Source organism: Nycticebus coucang, chromosome 13, assembly GCF_027406575.1.
Source record: "Nycticebus coucang isolate mNycCou1 chromosome 13, mNycCou1.pri, whole genome shotgun sequence".
Classification (NCBI taxonomy): Eukaryota; Metazoa; Chordata; class Mammalia; order Primates; family Lorisidae; genus Nycticebus; species Nycticebus coucang.
The window spans coordinates 29,080,240-29,107,872 of record NC_069792.1 but is presented as its reverse complement, the minus strand read 5'-3'; the positions used below and the strand labels follow the sequence as shown (position 1 = coordinate 29,107,872).

At 36.2% G+C, this 27,633-nt stretch overlaps 1 protein-coding gene across 3 annotated transcripts in view; it reads right to left on the bottom strand.

Moving 5' to 3' along the window:
- Nucleotides 1-16,412: 16,412 nt before the first annotated feature.
- PKIA (cAMP-dependent protein kinase inhibitor alpha) overlaps nucleotides 16,413-27,633 on the bottom strand; it is an 81,105-nt gene continuing 69,884 nt past the window's right edge. For 2 of the 3 annotated variants that reach the window (XM_053559386.1, XM_053559388.1), the window contains 2 exons: nucleotides 20,971-21,148; nucleotides 16,413-17,871 (listed from right to left, as the gene is read on the bottom strand). In XM_053559386.1, coding sequence (XP_053415361.1) covers nucleotides 17,792-17,871; nucleotides 20,971-21,121 — 231 coding nt within the window. In that variant the 5' untranslated portion in view covers nucleotides 21,122-21,148 and the 3' untranslated portion in view covers nucleotides 16,413-17,791. Of the gene's footprint in view, nucleotides 17,872-20,970; nucleotides 21,149-25,745; nucleotides 25,855-27,633 lie in introns of those variants that run through there. The other variant, XM_053559387.1, reaches the window with a different exon arrangement.

The following is a 27,633-nucleotide window of genomic DNA, read 5'->3' as shown; positions in this document are numbered from 1 at the left end:
GCTGTCTTTGCAGAGTCAGACTAATTCAAAATATTCTTGTCTGGGCTGGTCGTACAACAAGGCATTGTTCTGAAAGCACAGACAAACCAAACATTGTGAAGCAATTATAATTCCAACAAATGACAGGCCAAATATTGCTGGGCATTTAGCACATCTAGAAGCTGTTTATTCAGGACTTACTATTCATAGGGCTAAAGGATTTAATCCACCGTTATGTTTTCTCAAGTTGACCCGAGTTAGAAAATGTGGTAATTGATGATTACTTTCTAAGTATCTCAATAGGAAACGCTCACTGAAGCACACCAATTATGAATTTTTGTAGTAAATGTATTTTATAATAAGTCACTTCAATCTGTGGGAGGTAAATGACCAAAAGGAAGAACAAATGCTATTTCTACAGAATTTAGTTTATGGGACCAGAGGATCTGTGTGGTAATGAGAAGGGATAGAGCAAAAAGTTGGGGAATTATTTACCAAGGAAAGGGGATTAAGCCTGGGACTTAAAGTAAAGCCTGTATAGCAGAAACTGAAATCTTTGCTATTCGTTTCACAAAGTTGTGATTTTATCTGATCTACTGATAATGAGCAGGTAAAACTTAGGTGGGAAAACAAGTAGTTACAGAGTTCAGGAATGGAGAGGAGAGGATGAAATCTCTAGGATCATGCTACTAAGAAGAGCAGAATCTAGATGGAGCCACTTGATTGTCCAGGACTGCATGGAGATTGGATCTGTGTGGACCCTGAGATAAAGCAATTTAAAGGAACTGTGTTCTCGTGGGTGGAGACCTCTAGAAGATGATTGGTTTGGCAGGTAAGTTATGATTCCTAGAGCTTCACATTACCATGAGAAACATGACAAGAGAACTCCACAGAAGGGCAAGCTATAGTTAGTAGTAATACAGTAGAGAATTATTCTGTGCCAAATTCTAGAATATGTTCTGCAAGGACAGATAGGGATTTTCCATTTACCAGTCCAGAAGGGGACATGGCAAGGCCTTCCAGCGTGTTGGGATATTCAAATCCTTGTTCTGGATGTTGGTTGCTTGTGTGTGTTCATTTTAAGAAAATCCATATAATTGCACTTTTAGATATTTATTATACAAGAAGACAGAACAATGAGCCACAAACACATAAAAAATGCTCATCATCCTGAATCATCCGAGAAATGCAAATCAAAACCACTCTGAGATGTCACCTAACTGCAGTGAGCATAGCCCATATCCCACAGTCCCAAAGCTGCAGATGTTGGCCTGGATGTGGAGAGAAGGGAACACTTTTACACTGGTGATGAGATTACAAACTAATACAGCCTTTTTGGAGAGAAGTATGGAAAATCTTCTAAGAGCTAAAAGTAGACCTTCCATTTGATTCCGCAATTCCATTACTACTGTGTCTCTACTCAGAAGAAAAAAATCATTTTACAATAAAGAAATTTGCACTTGAATGTTTATAGCAGCTCAGTTCACAATCTCAAAGTTGTGGAAACAACCCAAGTGCCCATCAACTCATAAATAGATCAATAAACTGGGATATATAAAGATTTTAATCTTTGTATTTACCTGTATGGAGTTGAAGAACGTTCTCCTTAGTAAAGTATCTCAAGAATGGATAGACAAGCATCCCACATACTCACTACCAATTTGAAAGTAGTAGATGAACAACTATAGGACCACATGAGAGGAAAAACACAATTAAATTCACAAAGGGAGAAGGGACCAGGGGATGAAGGGGCTTAGTAAGCCCCCACCCAATGGATACGATGTAGGGGTGTATGGCACATCTCCTAGGTGAAGGACTCAAATACAACTCAGACTTTTCCTAACAAATGCAAACAAGAAAACCTAATTGCATGAACCCTTATATTAATCCAAAATAAAAATAAAATAAAATAAAATAAAAATAAAGTTTAAAAAATTCTAATGCCTGAGCCTAACTGTATAATAAAATGATAATCTGTGAAGATTTTGTCAGTTCTCAATCTTTAAAAAGTTTTCCAGCTGATGTTGACAGATTGGGTTGGGAATTATTGAGAAAGAACCATGCATACATATTCGACACACTCATTCCTCCAAATTGAATCCTTTTTTCTGCTTAATCTTTGGAAAGCAGAATATGGCATACAGTTCTGTGCTGTGAAATATGGTAGGCTAGTCCAGATTGAGAAATATGTGTCAAACAGACACTAGATTTTGAAGAAGTGCCACCAAAGGAAAAGAATGCTTCAGTAATTTTTGTATTGATTATATATTATTCTAACTATATTGAGTTATTTAAATGCTTTTGAAATTTTCAATGTGGCTACTAGAAAATGTAAAATTACAAGTTTGGCTTGTATTATCTTTCTGTGGACAGCTCTTGTTGAAAAAGCTTGGAGATGTTCAGCAGAGAAGATGGACATAATTTTCCTTCCTGACGTTGCAACATAAAATCTTCATGGCCTTGGGCAAGCCACTTAACTTCTTTGAGTCTTAGATGGCTCATTCATCAGGAAATAAGTACATTTATGTTCCAGAGTGATTGTGAAAAATAGAAGTAATATAATCATCTGATACATGTTCAGAAAGTAATTTTACTGTTACCCCAAGGAAAGACAAAGACGTCTTCTACCTGCTTCCTATGGTGCTGTACACGGATAAAAAGGACCTTCTTCTCTTGTACTTGAACCATATGCTGTGAGTGGAGATATATGTTGCCTTTAAAAACCGTGAGGTGGATCAGAGGGCGAGGAGAAAGCAGATGAAGGACAGCAGCAGATGCTTTGCTGGAAAGAATCCTGTCTGTGCCTCGCTGCACACATAGCAGCCAGTTCTCATTTCCCTCTGACATCTCTTTGGCTTTTTCAGCTGCTGAATCTTTAACCTTGAAATGAGTCCTATATTTGCTTTCATCTCTAGCCCCTTGCCTACCTTTAAAAAGGTAACTTTTACTTTCAGAATTCTGTTTCTATGTCAGGCTCCTTGCCATGGACCTCATCTGTGGCCAAGGGTCCTCATGCCTGTGGTTCACACACTTGCCCCATCACTGATCTCTCGGAATTGGCCTACTGGTCACTGCAGGACTATGTCAGGCATACCCTCTCAAACCTCACTTTCTTCAGCTTTGGGTGCTTCCAGGGCCACTTCTGTCAGGTCTCATATTTCTACTCCTCCACCTGGACTATTGTCTCTCCTTAGCCTTGATGCTTACCTACTGTGCCCTAGCTAACTGGGATTATTTTAAAATATATGGTCTCTTGTTTTCCTACCGATGCCCCTTAGTTTATGTTATTTCTTATGTAGAATGCCTGATTTCTCTTTCTTCAATGAAATAGTATTTCAAAATATAATTTCAGTCTATCTTTCTCCATGGTATTTCCTATAAAGTGACATTCCTTCCTGAGAATCTGTCTCCATGGGATTTGCATGATCATCTATTACTGTTTATCATATTCAAACATTCATTATAATTATATGTTTGCACTTGTGCTATCATTTCTATTAAATGAATTTACTTCAATAAACCTTAGGAAACCATGTGGCCTTGTCTTTGTATGGAGTCTAATTCAAAAAAGTCTCATTTAAAAACCAGAAAAGGATTCCTAGTATTTACTTATGTCTTTTTAAGGATATTAGAGAAGATCTAGTTCAGAATTTATAAAAAGATTCTTTACTCTCCAACCCAATTCCATTTCATTACAGTTTTTAATTTAAGCTACTTACTTGTCAAACCTCCTGAACATAAAAAAACCCACTTAACTACCTTCTTAATCATCCCTCTAATTCATAGATCTTAATTATACAAGTTGACTTAAACATGCTAGTTTAAATTTTTTTTGTCTGTTTCAGTCATTACCTAGTTTATCCCCAACAAAGATCACTTTGGCATTGATTTTTCATCTAAGCATCTTACTTTTCCTCTTATTCTAACCTGTGAATTTATTTCCCAATTCTGTTTCAAAAAGCCTGGAATCAGATGAGCAAAACGTAAACTCTTATTAGAGAATGGAATTTAGGAAAAATATCTTAAAAGGGGAGGGAAGGATGGTAATTAGGGAAGGCTGCAAATATTAATCCAAAAACTGTGGTCACCCTCATATATTTCTATTTCTATAGGTTTATTGCATTTTGTAGTCTTATTAAAATTTCTTATTTAACCTAAGAAAGAGACTGAAACTTAATAAATTCTCAATTTTACTTCTTAAACAAATTTGATGATTCACTGGATTTTATTTAGGACCATCTGAGAAAGAAGAATCTGTTAAAAGTTGTCACTCCTTACTTACAGCTATTTTTACCTAACTTTTTGCCCTTAAAATTCATGGTTATTATATATTGTTCCATGAATTTTAAAGAGCATGTAGGATAAAAGAAAACTTAGAAATTCAACAGGACAGTCATAATAGTCACGCCTTCCTACTCAATTGATGTGTAAAATGAATCACAGCAGCCAAAGAGCAAGAATGTTGAATGCTGAATTTTAAGATGTTAGGGGTTACCTCCAGCAGTACCTTGGTTAGTCAAAATTATTAGTTTCAGAGTTGAAAAGTTCATAATACTTCTTCAGATCTGTTAGATTTCCAATGTTAATTCAATTACCACTATTTTCTAAAGGATAGAATATTCAGGCTTGGGGCACATAGCTCAGTGGCTAAGGCTCCAGCCACATACACTGGAGCTGGCGGGTTTGAACCCCACCTGGGCCTGCCAAACAACAATGACAACTACAACAAAAAGACAGCTGGTGGATGCCTGCAGTCCCAGCTACTGGGAGGCTAAGGCAAGAGAATCATTTAAGCCCAAGAATTTAAGGTTGCTGTGAGCTGTGACACCACGGCACTCTACCAAAGGTGACATAGTGAGACTTTGTCTCAGAAAAAAAAGAATACTCAAGAAAAAGACTTTAAGGTTCTATATATATATGTCAGTATGCTTTGTTTCTTTCTTCGGCATATAGAAGTATTTTTCTTAGTCTTCTTTTATTATTTTTTCCCTATGAATTCCCTCTAGTAAGTTTTATCCTATCTCTATCAGAACTCTCATTTTTTTTAGGCTATTAGATTACACTTCTAGGTACAAAGCATATTTTTCGAAACTTTGGTGAAAACTTGTTCAAGGCCTTCAAAAACATTCCTAAAGATTCTCCTTCCCTGACTGTTGTGTTGCTAAGACCAAGAGAAGAAGGCACAACCTCCTTCATTTGGCTTATCTTCATTCTAGCAAACTGAAGAGAAATTGTGCTACAGAATGCCAAGGAATACCTTTACCAGGCTCATTATTGAGCTGATGGCTCACCCAGATGGCCTCTTCCACTTCCATACCATCAAATAAGTGGCCATTGGCTCACTTACATACATACTGTTTTATTGAACATCTCAAAAGTCACGGTAAACCTTTTTTGTGTGTGTGTATGTGTAGCATGCAGTTCAAAGTACAAATTTATAAATAGTCTTGTATAAAGTAGAAAAGCAATGATAAACATCATGTTCTTATCTTCTGCAATATGATACAGTTTCAACCATCAACACGTCATAACTAAATATTATTTTTCCCTAATTGATCTATGTTTAAAATCTGTGTCTTAACTATTTTGTGAGCTTCAAGAGGACAGGCATCATTCATTTATAATCATTTATGTTTATAATGTCTAATAAACAACGAATGTCAAATAAACAATGAGGGTCCAAAGAAGAATACGAGAGAGCAGATGCCCTCAAAGAGCTTGCACTCTAGTTGGAGAGATACACAGGAACAGACAGATATGATACCATAAGATACATTTGAAGATAAAGTATTAGGGAACAAAGAGCATAAAACACCCACTTTCCTAGAGTAGGGCTTGGGAATAGGATACGATTAAGAAAAACTATGAAGAAAAGAATCCATAGTCTGAAAGGATTAATGAGAATTTGCCAACAAGCGTGAAGAAGGAACAGGAAAAGCACTAAAGTAAAGCAAGGAGTTCTACAGAAATAAATTTGATAATTGTACAGAAATGTTTTATCTGGCTAGATTTACACATTTTTAAATTGAGGTAAATGATCAGACTTATACATTAGGAAAATATATCTGGTTGGAAGACAGATAGGAGTATGGGATAAGGCAGAGCCAGCAAGCAAGCCGTCACATCATATGGCAGCGGTTCTCAACCTGTGGGTTGGGACCAACAGGAACTGTATTAAAGGGTCGTTGAGAACCACTGTTATATGGGATAAATGATAATTTAGAGGGTTGGAGTACAGACAAAAAGTGGGTAGTTTCAGCAAGTTGTGAGCATTAGAACTGATAAACTAAAAAACAAATTGGAAAAAATAGGAAAGAGTTAAAATAGCTATTAGGATTTTGATCTGAGATTGCTAGTAAACTGGTGTAACCATCTTATGAGACCTGTCGCATATGAAGAAAAGCAGGTTTGGGAGTGAGATCACATTCTGGGATTCAGTGCCGGAATGCTGAATTTAAAGATGTTTTGGGGAAATCCATGTTTGACTATCTAATAGGTCAGATAACGAGGAGTGACTACAGATAAGAGATTCACCATGGTAAATGTGGTTGATGGGATGGGAGTGGAAGAGGTCATCTGGAGAGAGGGATTAGAGAAAGGAGTAAAGTCAGAATCCCATGGAACCACAGTGTTTAGTGAAGAGGTAGAGAAAGAGGAACTAGACAAGGACAGTGAGGAGTTGCCAGAGAGAAAGGAATAATAAATAAATAAATAAAAGCCCCTGGGGGGAAAAAATCTCCAAACAAAACATTTTTAAAAAAGATTCAAGGGTGAATGAGGTTAAATGTGATTTGGTACACTAATAAAATCACAAACTATCCATTATATTTGGCAATGAGGGTATATGTATTTGTTTAGGCCTAAAAGAACAGCGGGACTGGGGTTTTGCTTATGCACAGCTGCTGTTAAGAGGAACTACTGATACCACACCATCATGGATGCGAGAACTGGACACTATCACAAGATAGCCCGGCAGGGAGGCGGAGCAAGATGGCAGCCAAGTAACAGCTTCCTTGCATCTGGGCACCGTGACTCTGGGGAGATAGGACTCCAGGCATCTCTGGCTGGTGGGATCTGCCTATCATCACCCCTGAGAGGATACAGGGAGTCAGCGAGAGACTTCTGGACCCCAAGAGGAGGACTAAAACAGTGGAAAACCGGCAAGTGGTTGCGTGTGTTCAATCCGTCCAAACCCGCCCGCAACTTCCACAGGCACGAGAACTTAAAGAGCAAGAGGAAGTGAAAGGAAAATTAGGGCAAGGAAACTGATAAAAGAAATCACTCATGACGAAGAATCAGCAGAAAAGTCCAGGCAACATGAAGAACCAGTCCAGAAGAACCCCGCCAAGGGACCATGAGGTAGCTACTGAAAAGGATTCCACCTATACAGAAATGTTAGGAATGACAGAAAGGGAACTTAGAATACACATGTTGAAAACAATGAAAGAAATGATGGAAACAATGAAGGAAACTGCTAATAAAGTGGAAATTAACCAAAAGGAAATTCAAAAACAGAATCAAATAAGAGATGAACGATATGAAGAATATAAAAAGGATATAGCAGAGCTGAAAGAAATGAAACAGTCAATCAGGGAACTTAAAGATGCAATGGAAAGTATCAGCAACAGGTTAGACCATGCAGAAGAAAGAATTTCAGAGGTAGAAGACAAAGTTTTTGAGATAACTCAGATAGTAAAAGAGGCAGAAAAGAAGAGAGACAAAGCAGAACGTTCACTGTCAGAATTATGGGACTTTATGAAGCGTTCCAACATACGAGTTATAGGAATTCCAGAAGGGGAAGAAGAATGCCCCAGAGGAATGAAAGCCATACTAGAGAATATTATAAAAGAAAATTTCCCAAATATCACCAAAGATTCTGACACACTGCTTTCAGAGGGATATCGGACCCCAGGTCGCCTCAACTCTAACCGAGCTTCTCCAAGACACATTGTGATGAACCTGTCCAAAGTCAAGACAAAAGAAAAGATTCTGCAAGCTGCCAGGAGTAAGCGCCAGTTGACCTACAGGGGCAAATCCATCAGAGTTACCGCAGACTTCTCTAATGAAACTTTCCAAGCAAGAAGACAATGGTCATCTACCTTTAATCTACTTAAACAGAACAATTTCCAGCCCAGAATTCTGTACCCTGCTAAGCTAAGCTTAAAAATTGACGGAGAAATCAAATCATTTACGGATATACAAACATTGAGGAAATTCGCCACAACAAGACCAGCTCTACAGGAAATACTTCAACCTGTTCTGCACACTGACCACCACAATGGATCAGCAGCAAAGTGAGAACTCAGAAATTAAAGGACAGAACCTAACCTCCACACTGTTGCAAAAGATAAAACTAAGCAATGGACTCTCACAAAATAAGACGAATAGAATACTACCACACTTATCAATTATCTCAATAAATGTTAATGATTGAATTCCCCACCTAAGAGACATAGATTGGTTGACTGGATTAAAAAACACAAGCCATCCATTTGCTGTCTGCAAGAAACACACCTGGCTTCAAAAGACAAATTAAAGCTCCGAGTCAAGGGTTGGAAGACAATTTTTCAGGCAAATGGAATTCAGAAAAAAAGAGGAGTTGCAATCTCATTTTCAGATACATGTGGATTTAAAGCAACTAAAGTCAAAAAAGACAAAGATGGTCACTTTATATTGGTCAAGGGAAAACTACAACAAGAAGACATTCCAATTCTAAATATCTATGCACCCAATTTGAATGCTCCCAGATTATTGAAACAGACCTTACTAAGTCTGAGCAATATGATATCTGATAATACCATAATAACAGGGGACCTTAACACTCCTCTTACAGACCTGGACAGATCCTCTAAACAGAAATTAAATAAGGATATAAGAGATTTAAATGAGACCCTAGAACAACTGTGCTTGATAGACGCATATAGAACACTCCATCCCAAAGATAAAGAATATACATTCTTCTCATCACCCCATGGAACATTCTCCAAAATTGATCATATCCTGGGACACAAAACAAATATCAACAGAATCAAAAGAATTGAAATTTTACCTTGTATCTTCTCAGACCATAAGGCACTAAAGGTGGAACTCAACTCTAACAAAAATGCTCGACCCCACACAAAGGCATGGAAATTAAACAATCTTCTGTTGAATAACAGATGGGTGCAGGAAGAAATAAAACAGGAAATCATTAACTTCCTTGAGCATAACAACAATGAAGACACAAGCTACCAAAACCTGTGGGATACTGCAAAAGCAGTTTTGAGAGGAAAATTCATCGCTTTAGATGCCTACATTTGAAAAACAGAAAGAGAGCACATCAACAATCTCACAAGAGATCTTATGGAATTGGAAAGAGAAGAACAATCTAAGCCTAAACTCAGTAGAAGAAAAGAAATATCCAAAATCAAATCAGAGATCAATGAAATTGAAAACAAAAGAATCATTCAGAAAATTAATGAAACAAGGAGTTGGTTTTTCGAAAAAATAAATAAAATAGATAAACCATTGGCCAGACTAACGAGGAATAGAAAAGTAAAATCTCTAGTAACCTCAATCAGAAATGATAAAGGGGAAATAACAACTGATCCCACGGAGATACAAGAGATCATCTCTGAATACTACCAGAAACTCTATGCCCAGAAATTTGACAATGTGAAAGAAATGGATCAATATTTGGAATCACACCCTCTCCCTAGCCTCAGCCAGAAAGAAATAGAGCTCCTGAACAGACCAATTTCAAGCACTGAGATCAAAGAAACAATAAAAAATCTTCCAACCAAAAAATGCCCTGGTCCAGATGGCTTCACTCCAGAATTCTATCAAACCTTCAAGGAAGAGCTTATTCCTGTACTGCAGAAATTATTCCAAAAAATTGAGGAAGAAGGAATATTCCCCAACACATTCTATGAAGCAAACATCATCCTGATACCAAAACCAGGAAAAGACCCAAACAAAAAGGAGAATTTCAGACCAATCTCACTCATGAATATAGATGCAAAAATTCTCAACAAAATCCTGGCCAATAGATTACAGCTTATCATCAAAAAAGTCATTCATCATGATCAAGTAGGCTTCATCCCAGGGATGCAAGGCTGGTTTAACATATGCAAGTCTATAAACGTTATCCACCATATTAACAGAGGCAAAAATAAAGATCACATGATCCTCTCAATAGATGCAGAAAAAGCATTTGATAAAATCCAGCATCCTTTTCTAATTAGAACACTGAAGAGTATAGGCATAGGTGGCACATTTCTAAAACTGATTGAAGCTATCTATGACAAACCCACAGCCAATATTTTACTGAATGGAGTAAAACTGAAAGCTTTTCCTCTTAGAACTGGAACCAGACAAGGTTGTCCTCTGTCACCTTTACTATTCAACGTAGTGCTGGAAGTTCTAGCCAATACAATTAGGCAAGACAAGGAAATAAAGGGAATCCAAATGGGAGCAGAGGAGGTCAAACTCTCCTCTTTGCTGACGACATGATCTTATACTTAGAGAACCCCAAAGACTCAACCACAAGACTCGTAGAATTCATCAAAAAATACAGTAATGTTTCAGGATATAAAATCAATGTCCACAAGTCAGTAGCCTTTGTGTACACCAATAACAGTCAAGATGAGAAGCTAATTAAGGACACAACTCCCTTCACCATAGTTTCAAAGAAAATGAAATACCTAGGAATATACCTAACGAAGGAGGTGAAGGACCTCTATAAAGAAAACTATGAAATCCTCAAAAAGGAAATAGCAGAGGATATTAACAAATGGAAGAACATACCATGCTCATGGACGGGAAGAATCAACATTGTTAAAATGTCTGTACTTCCCAAAGCAATCTACCTATTCAATGCCATTCCTATCAAAATACCAACATCGTACTTTCAAGATTTGGAAAAAATGATTCTGCGTTTTGTATGGAACCGGAAAGAACCCCATATAGCTAAGGCAGTTCTCTGTAACAAAAATAAAGCTGGGGGCATCAGCATACCAGATTTTAGTCTGTACTACAAAGCCATAGTGCTCAAGACAGCATGGTACTGGCACAAAAACAGAGACATAGACACTTGGAATCGAATTGAAAACCAAGAAATGAAACTAACATTTTACAACCACCTAATCTTTGATAAACCAAACAAGAACATACCTTGGGGGAAAGACTCCCTATTCAATAAATGGTGTTGGGAGAACTGGATGTCTACATGTAAAAGACTGAAACTGGACCCACACCTTTCCCCACTCACAAAAATTGATTCAACATGGATAAAGGACTTAAATTTAAGGCAGGAAACAATAAAAATCCTCCAAGAAAGCATAGGAAAAACACTCGAAGATATTGGCCTGGGGAAAGACTTCATGAAGAAGACTGCCATGGCAATTGCAACAACAACAAAAATAAACAAATGGGAATTCATTAAACTGAAAAGCTTCTGTACAGCTAAGGAGACAATAACCAAAGCAAAGAGACGACCTACACAATGGGAAAGGATATTTGCATATTTTCAATCAGACAAAAGCTTGATAACTAGGATCTATAGAGAACTCAAATTAATCCACATGAAAAAAGCCAACAATCCCTTATATCAATGGGCAAGAGACATGAATAGAAATTTCTCTAAAGACAACAGACGAATGGCTAACAAACACATGAAAAAATGTTCCTCATCTCTATATATTAGAGAAATGCAAATCAAAACAACCCTGAGATATCATCTAACCCCAGTGAGAATGGCCCACATCACAAAATCTCAAAACTGCAGATGCTGGCGTGGATGTGGAGAGAAGGGAACACTTTTACACTGCTGGTGGGACTGCAAACTAGTACAACGTTTCTGGAAGGAAGTATGGAGAAACCTCAAAGCACTCAAGCTAGACCTCCCATTTGATCCTGCAATCCCATTACTGGGCATCTACCCAGAAGGAAAGAAATCCTTTTATCATAAGGACACTTGTACTAGACTGTTTATTGCAGCTCAATTTACAATCGCCAAAATGTGGAAACAGCCTAAATGCCCACCAAGCCAGGAATGGATTAACAAGCTGTGGTATATGTATACCATGGAATACTATTCAGCCATTAAAAAAAATGGAGACTTTACATCCTTCGTATTAACCTGGATGGAAGTGGAAGACATTATTCTTAGTAAAGCATCACAAAAATGGAGAAGCATGAATCTTATGTACTCAATTTTGATATGAGGACAATTAATGACAATTATGGTTATGGGGTGGAAGCAGAAAGTGGGAAGGAGGGAGCGGGGTGGGGCCTTGGTGTGTGTCACACTTTATGGGGGCAAGACATGATTGCAAGAGGGACTTTACCTAACAATTGCAATCCGTGTAACCTGGCTTATTGTACCCTCAATGAATCCCCAACAATAAAAAAAAAAAAAATATTGAACTGAAAAAAAAAAAAAAAAGATAGTTCGGCAGATCTCTTGATGTTCCAGGCTTTCAGTTAGTGCCTAGATATGTAGCAACTACCACTAAAAAGAAATGAAAACGATGGGATGTGAGGGTAGCAAGGAAACATCACGGGGAGAGTGTGGTCATAAAGTTATGCCATATGTATACATTGTGGAAGTGCTATGCTGGGAGACATGACTTTTGCTTGTGATTTGTGGATTCATCGAAGATTTTATTATGCAGCTCTGTTCTGTCACACTAATATACATTAGTAATATAAAAACATTAAATGTGGTTTATGTGGATCTTTTTTTAGGTGAGTCCTCTGAATCATCACCTCTTTAGTTTGGGTGGGGATTCAGTGACACTGAGAAGGCCAGGAGCTACTCAAGATGTCACTGGTAATGGGAAATATTTAGCTAGACGTCTAATTGTGAAAGGGTAAGAAACATTAAAACAGGGAGACTACTATTTTGAGAAACCTAAGTCGTGAAGGAAGCAGGGGAACTTGAAAACTTGAGAACATTTGTGGAAGGGTAAAGTTAGTGAAGACAAAAATAATTTATAGACCTGTTAAGGTTAGAAGAAAGGTGTTTCAAAACCTCATGAGAACGAATAAATCTTAGCCAGGACATAGCAAGCTTCCTTGGTCCCCAGGGACACGAAAAGAGAGAGCTGTGCTGTGCTTATGTCTAGACTAAACTTGCAAACAATGAAAATGAATAAGCATTGTCATACAGTTCTTACAGTCAGCTAGAAGACGTGTAAAGAAAAAGGCGATGGTTTGACAATGATTGGGCAGAGATTGACAGGAAGACAGGAAAGTAAGGAACTTGAGAGGACCATGGAGAAAGATGAACCAAGACTGAGAGGAAGACTGTTGAGGAAACATCCAACTTAACAGAAAGGAGATACAGTGCAAGCTAAACCATTAGTGGGTCAGAGTTTTGCTACTTTTGACTTTACTATGAGAAATGGCAAGGTTCCAAAACCCCCACATTCTGAACTGGAAAGATGCAAGAAATATATGAGACACAAGAGGCTCTACAACTTGAACGGCTAGCATTTTATTCGTTCCAAATGCCTATAAAATGTTCTATCTTTGTAACCTGTATAAGGTGAACTTAAATATTTACAACACTTTATGCCTATTTTCTCCTGAGTCCCACTTTCATCTCTGTGCGGGCTTCACTGCTTGGATGTGATAAAAATAATATGACAGAAAAATAACCCAATGAAATATGAAAAGCTCTTCCCTCTCCACTCAAATGTTACCCGTAACAAAGTAAAATCATGGTGTCTGTGAGGACTGCATTTTGTTTCTGCCTCATGTGAAAGGCTTGGAGCTGAGTGGGCAGGGCAGGTGCATCAGGAAGACCTTGAACGACCTCTAGGTCAAGCGTTCTATAGTGGTTACCGCTCAATTACTGCCGGTGGGAGGGGAAAAGGTATCAAAGCCACATTGGGAGTTATTTCAAGGAAATGACAGTGTTTGTGTATAAAAGTACCTACGTGTGTGTGTGTGCTGTAAAAACTTTTGGGGGATTCTGATAAACATCACTTTCTCCTGACTAAAAATTAATTCCCTGTAGATGAACAACTAAGAACTGTAGGAGTGATACTGAAATTTAAGATCTAGGAAGTGAGATGGTTCTGGTAGATGACAGAGTCCAGGAAGTGAGCGACTAGAGGGAATGGAGGTAAAATTTACTGGAGTAAAGGTCTGGGGAAAGCGAAGCTGGAGCACTGGGTGAGCCACCGCAGGCTGGCTGAGGTTTTGGGTTTCTCCTTTAACACCTGCAGGACTTTTTTTTAGCACCAAGTATATAGTAGTGTATGTTCAATAAATACTCTTAATAGACTGTGTACATTTCAGAAAATGTGTTACTTTTAATATCAATTTTGTGAGCATGCAACATTGCTAAATACAAAAGTCATACAAGCTCACAGATGACTTCAGAGACTGCCACTCTCGCAATTAAAGCACAGTTTAGGGACTATTAAGACATCATAAATCAACGATTCTTTCCTGTTTTCACTTGATGATGACACATTTTCTCTGTACTACTACAGGTTTCACTCAGAAGATTTGCTGTGTGGCAGTTACATTTCTTCACCCATTACTGTTTCTCCAAAGAGAAGAAGCCATATTGTTTATCTTTTAAGATGGTGCATCTTCACTGTGTCTGAGGGAGGCCAGCCACGGGGCATTTATAGCCGGCTATTCTGGGAATACTGCCTAAGAATTGGATTGCAGTGTCTGTTATCTATTGGAAAAATTGTTCCCATGGATTTATAACAAAATTTTGACATAGGATACTTACAATTAATTAAAAATAAAGTCGACAATTTGTTGAAAATAGGTGAAAAACCTGAAATGTTCATGTTTCTATGTAACTAAATAAAATGAATAGCATGAAACAAAATATATGAATCATGCAAAGTTTATAAACTACATGCCAGTAGAATACCTTCTGGGACAAATACCACTCCCCAAATAAGTTTAATTGAATTTCTTTTTTTTTTTTTTTGTGGTTTTTGGCCGAGGCTGGGTTTGAACCCACCACCTCCAGCATATGGGACTGGCGCCCTATCCCTTTGAGCCACAGGTGCCGCCCTTAATTGAATTTCTTTTTTAAAAATAACTACTACACTTTTTATGATCTAGTCACATATATGTCATTACCCACATAGGTTTTGAGGAAAGCAATTTCCTTCTCTGGGTACAGTTTCTTTCTCTAAATATGGAGGCTGAACAAGTCCATCTCTGAAAGTTTCCTTACAGCTCCTCAGCTGGCTTTAATATTTTATGTGCAGCAGAAAACTTCTTGGAGATAAACAGAAGTTCAAATCATAAATTCATCACTTATTAGCTTTTTAAGCTTGGAAAATTATATCTTATTGAGTGCTACTTTTGTAATCTATGAAATAGTACACAGATGCCACTGTCATCAAATTGTTTGACAATTAAATGGAGGATATGTTTTGCAAAGTGATGGGGATAATTGGTTTCTAGGCATCCAATGCCTATTATCAAATCAAAGCCTTCATTTCCTATGCTTTACTTCTCTCCTTAAAAATTCAGATCCATCCATAATATTGATTTTCAAATAAAAGATATTAACATAAAATCTGGAAGATACTATGATCTCTTGACAAATAAAATTTATCAGATGTGGATGTTTTTTGGGAAGGCCACATCCTATATCCCACAAGTGATTCCCAGCTTAGGAAGGCCTCTGGATCTGAATATAACAGACAAGGTAGCAGTAAGAGGTCAAACTAAACCAATGGCTCCATATGACTTTGCAATTTAGCACTATTTATATATTCAAAGACAAGCATGGCACCACATGCATTAATAACAGTTATCACATACGAATAGAAATCCTCCACATATACTCAGCACTGGTTCTAAACTTTACAAAATTACATGAAATCACTTCAGAATTACACAACTTTAAGAAAGAAGAGCATTTTAGATTCACAAGGGAGCTATGAGAATAGTAAATAAGGATATCAAAAACTGATTACAGGGGTTGGATGTTTGAAAATGGCTAGGAGATTTGTCTTAAATAGCCCCAGGAACTTCTTTTCACATTTGTAAGTCTACTACTGGGTGATTTCTTTGATTTTTAACTGGAGATTTTGCCCATCATGGCTTAGATAGAAGTGTTCCAAAATTTAATATTTCTTATTTCTGTTCTTGGCAAGACTCACATTTTCAAACATTTTCTTCTAATAAGATCTGATTGAGAGCTAAATGAGACCCGTGCATTTATCCCAGTCATTGAAAAGTCCTGTAAAGGGAGATGTGAGCAGACTTACCTTTCATCCAATACGCTGTTACAAAGAAGGGCTGAGTTCTTGGTATAACCACACAGATTTACCTGTTGAAAAGCTACTCTGCCTGTTTGACCTGGAGTGTATCAAAGCCACAGAGGACAGCTAAGTGGGCTCTTTACTGGCAAGAGACTTCCTGTTGTCTGCTATTTGTCTAGTAATTCATGAAGCACTGGCATATTACTGGTTCCTTATTTATTACCACTGATAAATGATATCATAATACTGACCAGAGGGATTACAGAGCTCACACAACTTTCCATATAAGAACCATGATGTCAAAACACAGCAGAGGCCATCAAACACCATATTAATGAAGATCAAGTTAGCTTCTAATGATGATAATTATTGTATCAGAATGCAATTCACACTAATTATTAGTAAAAGTTTACAAACATTAAAAAGTGCATAATAACATTTGGATCTGATAGGGCTGAAAAAAAGACACGAAAACGCAACATGAGGGCTTTACTATTGTGATTGGTGTTCACATGATTGCAAGGAGATCACTATCTTCATCTTTTATAGTGTGAAAAATACCTTCTGGGAAGATGTGCTGTCCTCCAAGTTTAAATAGTAGCACACAGCATTGTGAGAAATTTGATTCTATAGCGCAAGATATTTCTAGTTCTTAGTATTATCTTGGCTTTTCTTTTTTACCTTCCCAATTCTCTAAAATTCTCAAAATTAAAAATATTAGCTGGGAGAAGTTCTCCGCTTGGGAATAAAACAAAGTTCACAGATTGAATTCTGGTCTGTGCAGACACCACATAGACCAAATTCAAGTAATATTCACATTAATGGATATTTTCAAATGTTTGTATAATAAAGCAACAGAGTCTTGATGAATCTCTTAGACTTATTTCATCAACATACAGTGATCACGGGGAAAGATTACATTTTTAAAAGTGTGTCCTATGTTGTGCACACCACCACACTATGGAAAATTAAAAATAAGACAGCCCTTTTAAAAATGAGTGGTATAAAAATTCACAGTAATGTACATCATTTTGTTTTTCATAAGCAATCCGAGAAGGGGGGCAGTGCTGAGCATCTAGATTGTACAATACAAAACAGTGTAAATAACACAGCAGTAACACACAGATACATAATGCTAAAACAGTGCTTTCTGGATGGTTCTTTTACTGGGTGAATACTTGATCCAGAGATATTTAAACTCTGGGGTTCAACCAACCCTCCGCAATTACACACAATTAAATCCTCTGACATCGTAAGGGCCAGATGCTACAGGAAGAATCATCATCTAGGTCAGTGCTACTCTCTACAAGTGTTTCATCATATGGTCACGTGAAAGGATCCATACAAAAATGACATCCAAACACAGGCCACATGATTTCAACCATTACTAATGACAGAGGTAGAGAAAAGTCTGTCTGTAGCCACAGCCTCTGCCCCTGTTTTTAACATAATGAGCAGGTTCCTGCAATGCAGCACAGCCATTTTCTTTTTCCCCTTTTCACTCATGGAAACAAATGCACTCCAGCCACGCCTGGAGATGTGCGACATCATCAGGTGTTGTTGAAGGTCAAGGGGGGATGTTAGCTTTCAGATTTTGCTGCTTCTCCCTGGGCTTCCCCACTTTGTTCTGTTGAATTCCTCTGAGCATCTTCTTCACCTTCTTTGAGAAAAAATGAAAAAAAATAAATAAAAAAGATAAAGGAAAATATAAATGGCTGGTTATATTTATATACTCTCAGTATATTACATTGGAAATTTCAGAAATACATGAGAAGTCTGAAGTCCTTGTAGAGACAAGTGTATTTTCTTAGTAGTCAGTTCACCATCAAGAAAATTGTTTACATTTTTAAGGGCAGGCTAATTCTGTAAACTTTGTACAATATGGCTCAAAAATAAAATAGTGTTAGAATCTTGGAGGGATTAATTATCAACTATGTTTTCAATAAATAGCTAGGATGTCTCATGCCTAGGTCATAGCACTTAAATGTAATTTTCACAGGTTGCAGGAATCAGAAGTCCCTTAGGAAATCAGAAGTGGGAACGTGTTTACATTGTTAGGATTATTTTGTTAAAGAAATATTTTAAATTAGCATTTTTTAAAGCACCTGATGATAAACCAGCTGATTTCTCAGAGGTGTAAAAGCAATAGTGGACAAAGAAAGGCTATCATGCCAGCTGGTTAGTCCCTTGCCAAGCTGTTATAATGGTCTCTGGTCTAACCTTAGAGAATGTATAAATAATTCGAACAAAACTAACCTCGTAACTGCACACTGAGCAGTAATCTTAACCAGTAACACAACAGATGCTGAAATTGAACATTGCTTTCACCTCAGATTAGGTTATTTCATATGATTGCAAGCTGTAAGTCCACTTGACTCAAAGATACAAATGTTTGGTTACAATGTGGCAAATATGGATGGGTAGACAAAATATTTCAGGGCACTGCAATAATATAAATTATATCAAAATTTCCTAAGAGTTTATAATAATCAAATGGATGAAATTAAGTGGGCCAGTCCATTCTTTGGATCCTGATGCTGAGAGGTAGTTTCTCCTTTACTCTTAAGTACAAACAAAACATAATAATATCACAACGATATTAAGTCTTTAGGGAAAATGAAAGTAGTTGTTCTTCATAAAAATCATGTTCTTTTCTAAAGAGGTACTATGGGTATGACCAAGCATTATGTCTCATTTTCATACATTGTTGTCTTTATTAAAGCAATGAATAGGCTTCCATGATATACAGAAGGCCTGAATCTGAGATGTGTAGGTTAGCACACAACTTCAAAAATTAAGAGAAGCTCTTGGTAACCAAATGAAAGATGTCAAATTAGGGCAGACATAAGACAGTACAATATTTAAGGATTAAGGTGACTGCATAAATACAAAATGAAGAACTCGTCTCTCATGGGACTTGTGACTTTCTAGGTGTCCAGGGATGCTTCTCGGGGCTTCATATTATGACGCGAACAGAGACCTATGGCTAAAAGGATGCGAAGTGAACATGGGTCAGCTATATAGTTCAGCATATGGTAAAACCAAGTAAAACACTCAGGAATTACATAAGAAAGTCCCTCAGATTTCTCAGCAATGTTAAATTTGCTGTTGTACATTTTTTATATTTAATATTTTATATCATACAGTTTTTATTTTTAGTTCTTATACTTAGAAAAATAATGTCAGTGCTATTTATACTTTCCCTAGTTCTAGACTTTATGATTTTAAGGGATACAGAAAATTTTTCAAGGGCTTAGAGAATTGCGATTAACATGCCGAAATGTTTTGAGGAAACATTTAAATTATAACAATATTTGAATTATTTTAAATTATTTAATCATATACCTAACACAAAATAGAAAATTATTTTATTAATTATTATTTTCATTATATTATTATATTTATTCATATAAAATGGCAGTCTATTATCTAAGTTATTTATAACAATTTAGTATGTTTTCTTGTATAAGAAAGGTCTGGGGCCTAATAATTCTCAGTTTCAGGGAAAACAGAAAAAGAAGAAATTAAATTATACTGTGAATAAAAAATGGGTTGGTTAAAAGTAAGGGTGGTTAAAATTAATGCAGATTATTTAAAATGGAAAGTCATGTAAAATATAAATCTTATGAAAGAAATTAACAAATTCTCAACTACTGCAGAAAAAAATTATTTACCCATCCCATGTCACTAGATTGGAATAATTCCCTATATAGTCTTTGTAAGAGTTGCTTTGGAAAGTATACCAGAGGTTACTTGTGAAACGATGAAACCTAAAACACATATAGGTGTATATATTCCAAAGTGGTGATGTTCCTTTAGACACATAATAAATGCTGCTCTTGTATACCTCAAGGTAACACCGATGAGTTGTTTCTTTAGCATATACATACATGCTCGGAGTCAGTGTTCCAATAATCTGAAAGCTTTCCCATAAACATTCTAATAGCAAAGCCACCAATCGTTATAGGTCAGAAACTGCAAAAGTGCTTTTCACAGATATAGTATTATGGCTCCTTGATCATGAATTCTTTCTACTTTTAAAGGTTATTTTTGCACAAGTCTTCTCAAGAAAACACTTTCAACTTTGGTATTTCCAAAGGGTATAGGACTTATTCTAACAGAAGTAAGGCTGTCAAGTATTTTAATGTGTCAAATTTGTTTTCCTTTTTCATTAGCAGTTAGACCCCTTAGGAGAGAATTCAAGGACCAGTAAAAAGACAAATTTTTTACAAACTTATTCTATGATGAAAGAAAACTCAAGGACCCCTTTACCTAAAATTTACTTATGTAATAGACTATTTTACTTCTATTCTCAACAAAATTGATTCTGAAGACCCTTTTCTTCTGAAACTGTTCTTAGAATTGAGGTAGATTCACGAATCTTGTTAAATATTTATGTATTAAACATTAGAGATGGCCAATATTGCCAAGGGTAGGAGATCTATCTTTGTTAAATATTCTACATAAGTAATTTCAGAGTTCTTATAGAGGTTAAGGTTAAGAAAACATACCACTTGTATTATTAATTGCATTAATAAAATCAGATTAAGGACTCTGCATTTCAGTGGGGACACCCTGTACAGAGAATCACTGAGAACAGAGTGAGAGCAACTGAGAGATTAGTCCTAGACTTTCATCCTGCCCTGTTTCTAACTCCATTAGGTTACTTTCAAAGGTGGCTTTTTATGCCTTAATCCTACCTAATGAAATGCTGCATGTCATTCCATGTTAAGAGAGAGATGTGTGCCAAATGACTCACCTGTCTTGTTGATATCAAGACCTGCTAATTTCAAGGCTAATTCATTGCTGTTGCCACTTGCAGAGGAAACCAGGATATCATGGATTGCATTTCTTCTACCTGTTCTTCCTGAAGCGATAAAATCTGCATATGTCGTTTCCACATCAGTCATTGCTAACAAATATCCACATAGCAGGGACTACAAAAGAGAGAAAAAATAACAGGCAAATGTATCAGTAATCAAGGGCAAACATTTAACCAAGACACGTGTTAAACTCCTGGCCTACAAGACATGGATGTGAAACAACTGTGTTATTTATATATTCACAAAGGAAGTACAGCTGTTTCCTGTCCTAAGTTTTGGGATCAAAGGTCATGGAACTTTTTCTATGCAGGACCTGACAGTAAACATTTAAGGCTTTGAAGGTCACCTTGGTCTCCATTCCAGCTATTCAACATTATCCTCATAGGTAAATGAAGCCAAAGACAACACAGTAAGAAAATGTAAATAAACTGCATTTATAAAAACAAGCAGTGGGCTAGATTGGTCTACATGCCATAGTTTGTTGACACCTGGTTTAGATTATTGAATTTTCTTTCTCTAATACCATTTTAGTCTGGAGAAAAGAACTTAAAATAGGCGGGGGATGAGTGTCAGTGGCACAGCCTCAGAGTGAGTGAGTGCACGGTCTGTACAAGAGGCTAGGAATACTAATGAAAATTGACCACAATCCAGTTTGCTTTTTATTATCCTGCACACCAGCAACTCTAAACACTGTCATTGATCAAATACTGCTTCCCGCTGGCCCTCCTGGTAAGTCACTGCTTGAGAAGAAAAACAAACTTTCACTCAAAATCGCCTTGTTTCTAAATTCCTGACTTTGGGAATTCCTTCCTTTTCTTTTTCTTTTCCTCCTATATTTAAAATACACTCAATCTTTCACACTAATCCTACTTTAGTTTCCTCTACGTCCAGTTGTACACGAATCACTTTATGTAGCTTTTTCTTAGCATCAAGACATACCTTTGATCTGTTGTCACCTTTCCCTTCCTACCTCCACCTCACTACTGGGAAAACATCACAGTATACTTTCTCTGATCTCACTACTGGGTGGCCGAATGTTACCAGAAAAAGTCACAAAATTCTGCCAACTGGCTCAACTAGAAATTTCTGACTCTATTATTAGTATACACTTGGAGTTGCTCAGGGATTCTTTTGTTCACCTCTAGTTGACTCTTCATGTATTTTTCTCTGTGGGGAAGAGTCCAAACCCTGCTCAGTCCACACACCAAACAGCACCTGCCCTGAGATGACTCTGCACCTTCCTTTTCTGAGAAGGTATGGGACATCTGCTGTTCTCTTAATATTCTTCCTTTCCCAAACAGCATTTCTCTGTATAATCACTATTCCTTTTGTTCTGAATGAGTTGACCTCTTTTTGAGACATACTATTGATTTAATTTCCTTCCATCTTTCAAGCCATCATCCACTTTCTTTAACACACTATGGAGAGCATAGTTTTATTCATTTTTCTCCCTTGATGTCCATGTTAAATCACTTGCCAGGTCATGCTTGTTTTTATTTGACGTCACTCATAGTATTTCCTATAAAACATTAAAAAAACTCTTACTAAGATTATTGCTGAGTTATTTTATTCCCTAAAATTTTCCATGCCCTATCTATCCAAAATGCTGCTATCAGAGTTACCTTTTCACTTTTCTGAAAGGCCTTCAAAGCTGCCCCACAGCCTATGAAACACAGTGAATTATTTTAGCATTTCTTTTAAGGCTTTTAGCCGTCTGGAAAGGATCCTCTTCTGCTGTTTCAGTTTCAACTACTTGCTCTCATACTTGGTATGCCATAGAATAACACATTATTTTTTCTAGTGCATTTGCTCAAATCTGTTATTCCACTTGGAATGCCTTTCGCCTAACAATGTGCTTGTTAAAATGGATTTAGTCCTCAAAACTCAGCCAAACACGATATTGTTTTTTACTTTTTCCCCTGACTTTTCGGCTAGCAATTCGTGAGTTTGATTGCTACCTGTATGGGGTTATTAAATTCTAAGTAGCATTACGATTACCTTTCCTTCTACACGGATTACAGGCTCTGACAAGACAAGAACTGCATTTGTTAATATTTTAATCCCATACAATTCCTAGTAGAGTCCCTTATACACGATCAGTATTAAATAAAAATATGATGAATAGAAATGACCAATGTGGGAGAAATGTATTAATCCCTTTTCCTCAGTATCCACAGATAACTTCCCTGCTTCTTATTATACTAAATTACTAAATCTTAAACATTCACTTACTTTAATCCAGAAGATGATACAGGTGAAGAAGCTGAAGACCAGATAATTCAAGCGATCTGTTTTACCTTCAAGTAGTTAAGTGCATAGAACTTAGATATGCAAAGTGCCAGCCCACTCTTTCTACTTTAGTCACTCAAGCTACCTGTCAGTGACTGAGTTAGAGTTGAGATAAAGTTTCTGACCTTGGAGTAATTCAGTGCTATTAGTTGTAAGGATATTTTCATTATCTGTACTACCAGTAAACAACACAGTATTCAGTTTTTACATTATTTTAAAAGTTTAGAATTAGACATCTACATCAACCTAGCAAATTTACTAGGTGTAGAATATAAATGTCTTAACACAATAACTAAGAAAATGCCATGAAGGCTATGTTAACTGGTTTGATGAAAACTTTTCCAATTGCGTATAAAAATAGCACATTGTACCCCACGATTGCATTAATGTACACAGTTATGATTTAATAAAAAAAAAAAAGAGGAGGTGGAGTTACAGGAATAAGCTCCTTCCATTATTATTTTCACTCTTAGTCTCTTTTTATGACTTTTCAAAACATAGGCTTTTTAAAAAGCACAAATGTTATTATTTCTCATCTGATAATAATGCCATGAAGAAAAATATCCTCATTTTTCAAATGAAGAAAATAAGCCTCAAGAGATTTTAAGTAATTGCTAAATTATACATAGAAACAGGACTTAAACCTGGGTTTGTGGGTTTGTATAAAGGGTTTTTCCCCTTTCCCTTGGGTTTTTCCATTATCAGCACAAACTACCATCATAGCACATGTGCTTATCGGGATTTATATCTAATTCACTTTGCTAACAATAGTTTTAAGGAGATTTGAAATCTTAGGAATGAAGATAGGTGGTTAACATTTTCTATGGAAGATATGAATTAAAAGAGGGTTTACTGTGTTCTGATTTATTTCTTTGGGAATGTTAAAAGATCCTGTGACAATTCTCCTTGTATCAGGGGAACCAACGACTTATTTTGAATTTTCATTCAGCATACTCCTAAGCAATAAGCACATACAGAAAACAGCTGAGTTATGAAGATATAAATGCACGTTTCACCCATATTTTAAATGTTCATGTAAATATTGGTTTCTCTTCAGATCATATCAATCTTTCATCTTTGAAAAGGTTCACGCATAGTTTCATTTCGTTTGAGTGAAATATAATATGGGCAATGGCGAGAAGAGCCTATTCCTGTAAAGGTTCACTCCCCTTAAGCATTATTAAATGTATTTGTTAATGTACATCCAATTCCACACCTTTAACATTGACACTAAGTATTGGACATCCAATTACAGTAGCCATTATAACTATTACTATCATAAAAGCAGTATTTTATTTCTTATGTGTTTTTTCCTCCAGTGATTAAATTGCTTTTGTAGTAAAATAACAATAGTTGACAAACAGCACGCACAAGGGGATGAAGGAAGGAATATAACTACATTTTAAATACCCTGTATTTTTCTTTTTCCATGATTATATGTTTTTAAGGAATTTCTATTAGATGCTCAAAATCAGTTATTTCTACTCTAACAGTGGCTGTGTGTGTGTGTTTTCCCCAGTCAAGCATTTAGACACGGGTCTTCTATTTGGTGATATATCTATCAGACATCTGAAAATATCTTTTGTGTCAAATACACCTGTATAGATCACTTGTACTTTTGCTTTGAAATTCTAGAAAACTGTCACCAAAGAAGCTAACAGATATTCGCCAAGAAAATGACAAAATTCCAAAGAAGTAAAATAAATGTGAGCAGCTGACAGAAGTTTAATAGGGTAGCTGTTGGCACATATTCTGATCTTGTAAACTTATTAGAAAAAGAAATCTGGAAAATTTATCAAAAGTGGACTTTGAATTTTCACTAGTTTCCTGTTTATGTAGTTATAACTGGGATTTTTTAGACATGACAAAATGATAGTATTAGATATAAATAAGGTAATATTGTGGGTTTTTTAATACAAATGATCCAATTATATTAATATTAAAAGTCTGATGAGAGAAGGAAAGAAGAAAGGCATTTGATTATTTAAATATTGAACTTTTTAAAGTTAGATTAAATTTTAAAGCATAAATCTTTAAAAACTGAAGTCTAAAAATTCAGTGAAAATTCATGAATAAGGAATAAGAAGCTTGCTCTTCCTTTTTCTCCTTAAAAGAGCCTAACTTTCTCACTCTTTCACAACAGAAGTGGTACATTTCTGCTCTAAGAATTCTTCCTTTGTCTAACAGATCTGAGATTCATGATTCCCAGTGGTCTTTTCCTTTCTTAATGTCCTTTACCTTTTGAAAATGCCACACACACAAACTATTCGAAAGAATAAACCAGAAGGTTTTACTGTAGCAGTATTTACAGATTTAGGTAGATTTCAAGAGGCTATAAAAAGTAGATACTTAGAAGGTTTTACTGTAGCAGTATTTACAGATTTAGGTAGATTTCAAGAGGCTATAAAAAGTAGATACTTACGTCTCCTTTATTAAACAAATTGAAGCATTCCACACCGATGCATCCTAGAAGTGGGGCCTATGAAGCTGTTAAAATGATTTTTATAGTGACATTGAGTCATGAGCCAAATGGTGACTGGATAACATGCTAATTTTACTCTTGTAAATGGGACACATGAAATGAGATTCACAGACTTGGAAGAAAGAATGGAGAGAATGCCATCAGCATCATGGAAGACTTCTAACATGAATGGCATGATTTTATGTTCAAAAAGTGAGAAAGAGAAAGCCATTTCTTCCTGTCGCACTGTTACAGATCCAATTAGGTAATTTCTCAACTGTTACTTTATAAATTCTCAACTGTTACTTTATAAAATCATGGGATGTGCATTAAAAGCCCTGGAATAGTTGACTATGTTTAGTGCTTAGTCTATGTTAACTTTCTGAACTGTTCTGGTCTCAGATATCTATCACATTCTCAAAAATTATGGAAACCTCAGTGAGCTCTTATTCATATAGGAAAATCTGCCAACATTTACTGTATAAAAATGCTTAAACACTGAAAAAAAATGTTTATTAACTCACTTAAAATACTACTAATAGATCAATTACATTTAACTAAATGGTTTTAAATGAAAATGAAATATAATTTCTGGAGCAAAAAAAAATAGTGATAGGAATGGCATTGTTTTACATTTGCAACTCTCATTTTGCAAATGTCTGGCTTAATAAAAGACATCTGGGCTTCTCATGTTTGCTTCTGCATTCAATCTGTCTCAATATGTTGTTTTAGTTGAAGTGTATGAGGAAAATCTGGCCTCTCACAGATTTTTTTTTTTTTTAAAGTTAGAAAAGTGAGGAGAATTTTAATTGCTTTCTAGAGAATTGTTGATGTTTTTCAATGTGTAGTGTAAAACCATATCAAATATGCTGCCTGTACTCTGTATTATTAAGATCCCCCTTGTCTTTCTTGCACTTTCAAAGGGTTTTTGCCCAGGCGTGTAGTTTCTGTACAACGAGGCACTGGTTAGTGTAGTGGGTTATGTGAATTTTCCACATGGTAGCATATTTTATTATACCATATCATGCTTGTTAGCGAAATCACCTATCTCATCAGAAACATGTTGAAGAATTGGAAAAGGGAGAAATTCACAGGGGCAGGTTAAGTTTTCCAAAATTACAATTTTTGCTTGAAAGCTTCTGTTTTATCACTGGCAACAGAAACTGTTGGATTTCGGTTCCCTAGAAGTGATAAGCAGCTTACTTTGTGCATCAAAAAAAATCTTTGCCAGATACCTGAGTCTGAATAACTGCAGCTCACATATCCATTGTTCTTCAAATGAAAGAGGTGATCCAAGAAAAAAGTGACTGATTCAGGCCCCAACCCAAATGCTTGCACCAGCGCTATGGTTGAGACAATGTCTTTTGATACATTGAACTGCTGTGGAGGCTTCCCCTTTCCTTACACGGAGTATCAAAACCTCAAGGGTTGAGATTCAGCATCAATATTGCCTTTACTGCTTCCTCACATACATTTTTACATAAATCTAGAATTTAGTAATATTACTGGTGAAGAATACTTGGGCTTCTAGGACAGTTCGGTGCCCCTGACTTGCTTAGTGCAAAGGTGCCAGTGGTTTTCCCCACTTTGTTTTTGCAGTAAATAAATGCAAAGTCAGCCTTTTTTTCTTTTGACGTAGGCACATTTTCATACTGTTTTTGAAAATCCGTAACTTATTCAATTGTATCAATTAATTTCTTCACTGAAACTTCCTTTAGCCCAGATTCAAATATTTTTCTTTTCCCTAAAAACTATAACAAATTAAAACTTTTAAATGAGAACTATTAGCCTACAAATGTTAATAAAGCCAGAGGTCTTATTTTTCTTTAAGAAACATTTTCAATGTATA